General features: G+C 24.5%; 1 protein-coding gene and 1 long non-coding RNA gene across 2 annotated transcripts; both read left to right on the forward strand.

Annotated features, from left to right (window-relative positions):
* Positions 1-2103: 2103 nt before the first annotated feature.
* On the forward strand, positions 2104-5939 carry LOC135121230 (glycerol-3-phosphate dehydrogenase [NAD(P)+]-like). Its single transcript, XM_064045542.1, has 10 exons — positions 2104-2160; positions 2215-2265; positions 2316-2395; positions 2468-2560; positions 3173-3272; positions 4131-4183; positions 4763-4872; positions 5394-5474; positions 5686-5744; positions 5860-5939. The coding sequence occupies exons 2-10, from the start codon at positions 2217-2219 to the stop codon at positions 5937-5939; spliced, it is 705 nt and encodes a 234-aa protein (XP_063901612.1). The 5' UTR covers positions 2104-2160; positions 2215-2216.
* Positions 5940-5989: 50 nt separating this feature from the next.
* On the forward strand, positions 5990-7475 carry LOC135121236 (uncharacterized). Its single transcript, XR_010278896.1, has 5 exons — positions 5990-6059; positions 6185-6244; positions 6645-6711; positions 7038-7174; positions 7391-7475. It is a non-coding gene; the product is annotated as an uncharacterized LOC135121236 (long non-coding RNA).
* The last annotated feature ends 2860 nt before the right edge of the window (positions 7476-10335 follow it).

Consider the following 10335-nt stretch of genomic DNA (forward strand, 5'->3'; position numbering starts at 1 on the left):
TGTTCTTACCACAGTCATGTAAAAGCTCATTCTAGTTTACTGCCTCGATGGTTGCCATTAAGAAACACCCATAAGAGATAAGAATACTTTACTAAGTTGATTTGTTTTTAATATCATTATGTTTTTGTGAAGGTACTTCCCTCCTACAGGGCACCGAACACGAGGATCTAGGTAATTAAGCGAGTTGCTGTTTTGTTTGTTTTTACAATTTCTGGCTTTATTCATCATTGGACTATATAATTATAAGAACTAACGTGAAATACATTGTTCGTCTTCATCAAGAGCCTTGATTTTTGTCTTTTAATTTTTTTTAGAGGGTTGACAAGGTTAATAGAACGATTATGCATTATATAGTCTGAACTTTAATGGAGAGGGTTAGCTGAAAGTTTATAAGGGTCTTGATGACTGAAACAATCTAGCCATGGCTAAGAGTAGGAATCTCCGTCAAAAACGAATGCGAACCTCTAAAGTAGGTATGATGAATTGTTTTAGTATATCTCTAACAATTGACGGATAGAATCTATAGTATAATAAGGGGATCTGCAGTTAATAAATTGGCATTATCATAGGTAATTTTGGTTAGAGCAGGCGATTTTTACGGGGAGTAAATTACCATCTCTTCGATGTATTAGGTAATCCGCGTGAGGGTGTTTTAACTAGCTATGGTACATCGCATATATAAAGTGCAAAGAGCAAAGGTTATGGAGGAGATTTTTTTTAATATCGCTGCTGTTAATAGCTTTGGGAACAAATGTGCATCGTTCACACGTGTTTAATTGATGTGGTCCTAAGAGTAAGTTTTAAGCGCTTAGAAAAGAATAGAAGAATGGCACCGACGTGGATATTTGTAAAGCAAGTTTTGTGTTAAACTTGGTCAAACACTTTTACGACATCAGGAAAGATGGCGCCTGTGGCCTCTTTGAAATCTAATGCACAGGTCACCCTTTATGTCAAACGAAGCTGTTATATCGTTGAACGTCTAGCCGAAATTCAAACGAACTCTCCGAGTGGAAATAGCTTTCACTACTAGCCCTTTAAAGGAGTGCAGTATGGAGGTTTCATTTATTTTGCTAACTGCCGGGTCTGGTAGACCAATATTTTCTGGGGCGTAGAGACTAAATAGTGGTCTCTTTAGGAGCGTTACAACAGTATCCCTCTTCCTAAGCGGCGGAGAGGAATCCAGGGTCACCGTCGAGATGATTCGCAGCACCGTCGGTCTTTTTTTCAGCATCACTTTAATTAATGTTGTCAGGGCGGGCGTCGTCACCACCCCTCGAAACGTGGCACAAGGAATTTCTGTAGTGGGTTGCGACTCAGAGGTTACTAGGATAAGAGTCTTCAGTTCATTAAGCAGACGATTAAGGAGGTATTCAACTTTACCTCTCGTGGTGCTAATGTGGTACTTCGTGATCATAGCGCCTTCGTATTCTGCAACAGCATTGTTAAGGCGGCTGTCGTCGATGACGCCAGTTATGACAGGAAGGTCACAACGAGGTACTCGACAGATCGGGCCCAGACCCCAGAAACTTTTTTTTTAATCTCCTAGCTTTAAGCAGAACTAGCATATGGCCTGATAAAGTGCGTAAAGAACCTCTGCTGCCGTTGGAGGAAAATTTTTTTTTAATAATAACGTCGATATCCATCTAATATGCACATACCACACTTACTATATCGTACTTAACTAATAGCTAGCGTCTGAACTCCTTTTGTAATAACAATAGCCAGTTTTAAATAAAAAATAGATTAAACTATAGCATTTTTTGGGCGCTAACATAATGCAATATATATGTAAAAAACTTTATTACGCAATCTGTTTGAAAAAAATACCTTTTTCAAAATTTATTTTCTTAAAAAGTTCTTAGTTAACATCAATATTCTCTGTCGAAATGTGATCTTTTAAGTTGCTTTTACGAAAGCTTTATGCAGAATAGTTTTTAATGACAACTTTGTGTTAAACTTAACACATATTAACTTTATTAATAAAATATGACTTCTTAGAGGTTTTTAAAAGTTGTATAAATTTGCAAAGTATCTCGCTAAAATCATTTTCCACGGCCTAAGTTTCCCTACATGTCAGTTATTTAACAAAGAAACCTCAAAGCACGTGATTATAGTTGTTTAAATTGAATAATAGTAAACAGCCATTTACTCGCAACTTAAGTAGACTTTTATTTAATTTATGATAAATTATACTATTTTTTTTATTTATTAAAGTTATGATGTCTTATTGTGGTACTTGTAAAAATATTACAGTACTTGGAGCAGGTTTTTCTTTATTTTTCTGTTAAGGTTAATCTACATCCACAAACATTTAGGCGCTTTTGGGACCGCAATGGCTGTAGTGGCTGCTAGAAATAATCATAAAGTTATTTTACTTTGCCGTTATCAAGATCAGGTTAATTTATTACGATAAATGTTTTTGTTATATTAAATATTACTTTGGATTATTACTTTCGTGCGAAAAAAGGCGGATTATATTAATAACCATAACGTCAATCCTATAGTTTTTCAGGAATACACACTTTCACCTTTAATAAAGGCTACGTCCTCTGTAAACGAGGTTTTATATGTAGTACAATTTTTATATTTTTAATTTTAATAATAAAGTTTTATTAATTTTTTTAAAAAAAGTTATTATGTCTTCAGTACAAATGTTTTAAATACTTACGCTATGTAGACAAAAGTTTATCCTTTTTTTTTACTTTATAAGAAATATTAATTATGAAAAAGATGGTTAATTTCTGACTTATATATTTCTTTATATATTTATTAGCAGTGTACTATAATGTTTAGTTTTTTTTTGTACTAACTTAATAGATCATGTTTACTATTATTAATTGATGTTTTATACAAAACATAATATACTTTATCATATTATCATGTTAAGTTTAAGTTATGTATAACTAAATAAACACTTTAATTAAGTTAATCTTGAATATTTATAATTTTTTAATTCTTTAATTTATTATAAAGCTTTGCTTCGTTTATTTAATTTCTAAAGTTTTATTACTAGAAATATTATGAAAATTTATATATTACTTTTTTAAAAAGTATTTAAGTAACTTTTAACTGGTTGGATCAATTATTTATCGTTGAAAAAAGTTTATTTTACCCCGAAAGATTAGTTTAATTCTAAGTAATTAACAATTTAAGTTGATTAATTTTTTTAAAGGCTCTAGCCCATCCTGATCTTGTGATTCACGCTATACCCGTACAGCAATCTTTTTCTTTTTTAAAAGAAATTTCTAATCTACTTCCAAAAAGTGCGCCTGGTAAGATTTTGCTGAAAGTAAATTTAAGTTAACTCTTCTACTTATTAAACTTATTATAATATATTTATTAATTATTTTTTGTATATAAATTTACTTTAATTTTTTAATTCAGTTGCTTTTATATTATATATTTTATATTGTCTAATTTAATTTTTTTCATTCCAATTTTTAATTTGTTTTGAGTAAGTAAAATAATAATAGATCTTTTGCAGTACAATTTTTTTAAACTAATCTATAATTAATAGTTTAATTTAAAACTTTTGCTAATTTTAATATATCTATAACTTATATTTTTATTATTACTTAGTTCTTTTTTATTTAATACTTGGACAAGTTTGTATTATTAGAATATTATGTTGATAAATAAAAGTTAATTTTTATAATTTTTAATTATTATTTTTATCATCTAAATTTTTGAATTTATTTCAATTCAATTTCACTTATTAGTTAACTCTAATTATATACCACTTTTTTCACTTTTTTTAATTATGAATTTACTTTTTTATTATAAACCATCTTATTTTTTAGATAAATCTTTTACTTATTATATAATTTATATATTTTGCTTTACTTAATATGTATTTTTTAAACTTTGAATTTATTAGTTTCATTATTTTATTAACTGAATAAAGATTTTTTTAATTTATTTTAGTAATTAATTTATAATTAATATCTATAAGTTTTGTTAATTAATATATTTATTTTTTTGGTTTATTATTATTATTATAATTTGAAATTATTTTGAACTAATTTTTATTTTTTATATATAAAAAAATAAATATTATTTTTCTTTTAGTATTTTTATAATTTTTTGTTTTTGGTTTTTTTGTTGCTATTTATAGTGTACAATTTTTTTAGTGTTATCGACTAGTAAAGGGATTCATGTTGAAACTGAATTGTTGATGTGCGGGGTAACTTATATATAAACTTTAAATTTTGTTTATAAACTTTTTTGCTATTAAATTTTATTATTTATTTTTTTCAAGTTGAAGATAAATAATATGAATTTGTTTTTTTTTTTTATACTTTGTGTAAATATTTTATTTATTAATATATATTTTAAATATATTTTAAACTTTAAATAGTTTTTACACCGAAATCTGTTGATCGTTTTTAATTCCTTTTTGTTAAGCTTTATATTATTAACTTTAAATAATTTTGATAGCTAATTTAGAATATCATTTTTTTAATTATTTTTTTTTTAAAAACTTCCTATTAAACTTTTTATAATTTATACAATTTTAATTCTGATTATATTGTAAACTTTTTATATTATAAACTTGTCATAATTTTTTATTAATTCTTATTATTTTTTATAACTTACACTTTTTACTATTATTATGTTTAATTGTAATTATTATTGTGTAACTTTTTTTAATCAATTGACCGTTTTTTTATTTTTTATAAAATTTTTGATTATAATTATATTTATAACTGATTCTCATTAACTTTTTATATAAACCATAAACTTTAAATATATATTTTTTAAGATTTTGGACGAGGTACTGGATGAAAACCATCCGACTGCTTTTCTTTCAGGGCCGTCTTTTGCTAAAGAAGTGATTGCGGGATCCCCAACAACAGTAGTGATTGGTTCAAAGTAACTGATTTACTTATTTAATTTTTTTGATATATTATATAATAATAATGTCAATTAATTTTATGATTTCGGTTATTATCTTGATATTTTATTACGATTTTGGTTATAAATTTTTTTTAAGCTTCTGTTTTTTTAATTTTAGTAGTAAATTATATAAAGATTCTTTTTATTAAAGTTATATTATGTTATTATTTTTTGGATTTTTGTTTTAAAAATTTAAAAGTTTATTATTATTATAGTTTGAAATTTGATTTATATATTTTTTGACTCTGATTTAAATATATTAGAGCTTTTAATTTTATTATATATTTTTTATTTTTTTTTCTTTTGATTTTTGGTTATAATCCTTTTTTTTTTTTTTTATTAATATTAAAACTTGAATATATTATTAATATTTTTTTTAGTTATAAATTATATTAAACTTTTGATTATTATTTTATAAATATTTTAATATGTAATTATTATTTATTAATTTTTATAGCTTTTGTTTATGTCATTAAATTTTTAACTTTAAATTATAGACAATCTCAGACGGCTGTATTTATAAGTGAACTTTTATCCAATCAATATTTTCGAGCTTATGTCACTGACGACGTGATTGGGTGAATTTTTTATAATAAATTTATTAAATCCTTTTTTATTGCGCTTACTGTGCTTTGGGTTATATCCATGTCCTCACTATATTTCTAGCAAAATCTTTTAGTTGTAAATTTTTGGTCAATATTTGCTTAGTCATTTGTTTTGGTGGGGTAGCGAATATATAAAGTTATAATTGCTAATGGAACTTTATTTTATTGCTATTTTTATGATTAGTCTTGAGATTGGTGGCGCCTTAAAGAATCCGCTCGCTATTGGTGCAGGGATTATTGAAGGTTTTTGATTGGATTCTGAGTTGTTTAGTAAAAACAGTTTTTATAATAACAATGACAACAACTACACTATAAGAATAATAATATTATGATAATGATAATAATAATGATTATGAAGGGCTTGGTCACGGCGCTAATTCGCTTGTTGCTTTTATTATCAGAGGATGCTTTGAAATGAAAAAGTTGGGGGTCGTGTAGTATTACTATTATTATTATTATTATTATTATAATTGTTACTTTAAGAGGCAATCCTGATACACTTTCAGGCCTATCTGGGATTGGTGATTTAATTCTTACGACTTTTGGTGGCCTGTCGAGGCGATTATTATTATTATTATTATTATTATTATTATTATTATTATTATTATTATTATTATTATTATTATTATTATTATTATTATTATTATTATATACTAAACTCTTGATTTTCTTACGTTTGTTAGGAATAAAGCGGTGGGACTTCGGCTAGGGAAAGGCGAAAAACTCCAGGATATTCTTGATAGGTTTCGATAATTAAAGAGATAATAGTAATATTAATAATTATTATAGTAGTAATAACAACAACAATAATAATAATAGGAATAAATTTACTATTATATATATAGGGCATGATTTCCTTCCACTTTTTGTTTTTTGGTGACTACGTTTACTTGTATTTTTTTAAAATAATGATTTTTTGTATGAAACTTTCCATCGCTTTTACCACGTGCGCTTTAAATTTATTGTTGCTGTTTTCATTATTTAAATTGCAATTGACATTTCTTGTCTCCCCTTCCCCAAAGGTTGGGTGCGAGTATTATAATATACAAAGAAAATTTTAATAAAATGTGTGCAAAGTTTTTGCTTTGACTATTCACTATTTGAGGAATTCATTATATTTCATTCGGTTTACATGTGATAAAGTTTGGCTCAAGTGGCTGAAGGGGTCCCAACAGCCGCGGTGGTGGTCAAGCTAGCTGACAAATACGGAGTAATCAATATTTTTTAAGTTTATAAATATTGAAGAGTTTACTAATAATATATATAAAAGCAGTAATAATTAAAAATAATAATAAACACTGTAAAATAAAATTATTACCAATAATAAAGTTAATGAATATAGGATTTACTAATAATATATAGAGTTATAGTAAAATAATACTAATGATAATTGTAATAGAACAACCTGTAATAATTTATAATGTTAGTAATAATTGAACATAACAACGATAATAGTAATAATAATATACCGTCTGTTTTATAAAATTTTTCTTAATAACGTTTTAGTGAAAAGGTTTAATTTTAATGAATGTACAGCTTGAGCTTCCGATATTCCGGACAGTCCATGCTTTTCTTAAGGGAGAAGTGACTGCTGAGGAAAGTTTGGTGAATATTATGAATAAACCGCCTAAAGGAGAGTTTGATTGAAGAAACCACAAAATACTTTTTTCGTCGTAATTGGTTGTTTAACATCATTTTTGATTGGTCAACTTTACAAGTCTCTAACGGATATGGCACTAAACTTTATATTAATTGTTGGACTTGAAAATATTTTTTGATCCTTTATATTTTGGATATTTATTACCAATAATAAGCTAAACTTTTTGTTTATTATCATTAAATAAGAATAATAAAATAAACTAAATAATCATATTTTATTTTATTTTTAGAGAAGTAGAGACAGCAAAGCTTCAGAGGCATCGGCTACTTTTTTAACGTTGCTTTCTGTATATGGCCGGATATACCCAATCAGCTCTTAAATAGTTATACAAAAAATAAAGTTTTTAGTAAATATGGTTGATAAAAGTTTAAATGTTATATAACAATATTTAGTTAACTTTTTGTAAATGTGCGTTTTATTTAAAAGCTCAATGGATTACATTGTAATAAAACTCTGGTGGAACGAATTTTAGTGGTTAAAAAAAACTTATAGGAGCGAGAAATCGGACTACAGACTCGTAACCGTTTAAATTGTTTATAAAAGAGCACGTGTCATGGTTTATGGATATTTTTCCCCCGGTGAACGCCTGTGTGGCTTCCAATAATTGGCGTTGGTGGCAAGGCTTATTACCTCACTCATGATTGGAGGAAATTTTATTAAAATCATTAACAGATTATTTCATTATTCGTTGGTTGCATATATAATGAAAATAGTGACCGGCATAATATTTATAATATTACTGGCCTGTGCTTATATCAATAAAACAAGTTTTTGTTTAATCCAACAAAAATCTTTTTGTGCGTTAAATGGGGTTTAAAAAAATAAGAAAGGGCGAATAGCAGGAAGTTATTATATGTTACACTTAAAAAATTATACATAATTATAATATTTGAGTCCTTTCGAAGGGCGTACGTTTTGGTAAAGTTTTTTTACTCTGCAATGAATAGGTTTGCTTCCTATCAAATGCGGTGGAAGTGCAGTAAAAAAAAATTCAACTAAACAGGACTGGATGCAATTTTGGGGTAGGCACGTGCATATTGAAATGTATGGATCTCATTGGACATTAATTATAAATCAACAAAAAAAACCTTGAAAAAAAAATTATTTTAAAAACATTAAAAAACGATCCAGTGGAAGATGTATTACGATCGGGCACTTTAAAAGGGCGAGACTACGTATAACTGCCAATCAAGTATGGCAGTTATACGTAGTCTCGCGAAGCTTATTTTTGTTAAAATGATAGGAATGAGTGATGAATATCTTTAAAAATAATAAGATATCCATAAAAAAATTACAAAAATATTTTTAAAAATTATAATAAATTTGTTTCTCGTCGGCTTTATAAGTATTATAAGATTTCAGCAGAACACTTCATTTCATTTGTGAATAATTATTTTGTTGAAATTATTTATTAATCAAACTTTATTTTTATTATGTTCATATATATTTATAATTTGCGAAAGTTTATTTTATCTTAATTTAATTATTACTTTTTCTTATTTTATATGGAAAGTTGGTTTACTTGGTGTTACTAATTTTTTATTTATTATTTATTAAACTTTATCAAAATTATTATAAATACTTCATTTTAAATTATAAATTGAAAAAGCTTATTTTTCTTTTGTGTACTTAAATATACTTTTTTATATATTTTGAAAATTTTTATTTATATATTTTTTTAATACAATATTTATTATTTGCTTCTTTAATATTTATATTATAAATATATGTTTATGCACCACAAATTAAAAATATTTCGGTATTTATAAAAATTTTAGTAAAACTTATTTCTTTTATAAAAGTTATAACTTTTTATTATTAATTTCTAACTTTATAGAATCGCATTAAAATTGTTATAATAAAAAAAAAGATTCTATAAAGCGGTTATAGTAGAGCTTCCTTAGTACTAAAGTTTATTAAAACATTTATTATAATAATTATTTACTTTTCTAACTTTGTTAATAGATATTATTATTTTGAATAAAAGTTTATATGCCGGTCACTTTTTTTATAAAATATAAAAAAAAATTAATTTATTTATTGAAACGTTAATAATAATTATTTTTTTTTACTGTTTAATAAAAATAAAAGTTTACTAATAAATATTTATTATATTGAATAAAAGTTTATATGCCGGTCACATTTTTAATATAAAAAGCAGTTAAAAATAAAAAATCAACATAAAAAAGAATAGAAAATACTGGTGTAATGAATTTAAGTAATAATTAAGAATTTTTTTATCAGATTTCTAAAACATTCTCATAAGTTTGTGTAAAGTATAAATTTTTTATAACAAAAGTATAGATATATAGTAAACTTATACAAAATTTTTATATAAATAATTATTTACACTATTTTCTTAAAGTTTATATTAGTTTTCTTTTTTTTTATATATTTTCAAGAATTATTTATATTAAAATAAAAACAATTTCATATAATGATATTAATAATAATTAAAAAAAGTTTTATAGCATTTTTAAATCATACACAAAATTTTAAAAAATTATAAATTTTATAAAAAAAGTATATACAAATATAAAACTTCTGCAACTTTTTTTTTTATATCAATTTACTTATTAAATTTTTTTTTAGTTTTAATAAGTTTTTCTTTTTTGTTTACTTCAAGTATTATTTATATATAAATTTATAATAAAAATTTAAGATTATTATATAATAAATATAAATTTAATTTGTTTTTTTAAAAATTTATATAAAAATTCTTTTCTTCTATAACTTTAAAAATAAAATAACAAAATTTTATTTATTAAAAAATATTCAGACAATATTCATATAAAAAAGTAATGAAAGATTTTTTAGTAATTATTTACAAAAAGCAACGAGCAAATGGTGTAAATTTATTGGCTCTTTAAAAATAACTAAAGCTTTTTTATAAATTAATATTTTAATTTAAAAATTATCTTCATAAATTTTTGAAACTTTTTAAATAATTAAAAAAAAAAATAGTTTTCAAAAAATATAATGGGCGTCTACCAGCAGCGTCTAAAGTTTTTATGACACTTTTATTATGAAATACAAGAATTCCTAAGGCTATGCAACTTCGATAAAACGATTCGCTGGAAAGATTTTCTACTTTCACTAGTTCTAGAGTTGAAAAAAAATTAAAATATAAAAAAAATATAAAAGAAAACTAATTGTACTGCTATTAAAAATGTG

Source organism: Zophobas morio, unplaced genomic scaffold (assembly GCF_036711695.1).
Source record: "Zophobas morio isolate AGI-343-1 ecotype UQ-CSIRO unplaced genomic scaffold, CSIRO_AGI_Zmor_V1 ptg000532l, whole genome shotgun sequence".
NCBI lineage: Eukaryota > Metazoa > Arthropoda > Insecta > Coleoptera > Tenebrionidae > Zophobas > Zophobas morio.

Coding starts and splice junctions, on each gene's coding strand:
- LOC135121230 (XM_064045542.1), top strand. CDS start 2,217: ATGATGTCTTATTGTGGTACTTGTAAAAATATTACAGTACTTGGAGCA. Junction 2,266..2,315: donor TATTACAGTACTTGGAGCAG/GTTTTTCTTTAT, acceptor ACAAACATTTAG/GCGCTTTTGGGACCGCAATG. Junction 4,184..4,762: donor CTGAATTGTTGATGTGCGGG/GTAACTTATATA, acceptor ATATTTTTTAAG/ATTTTGGACGAGGTACTGGA.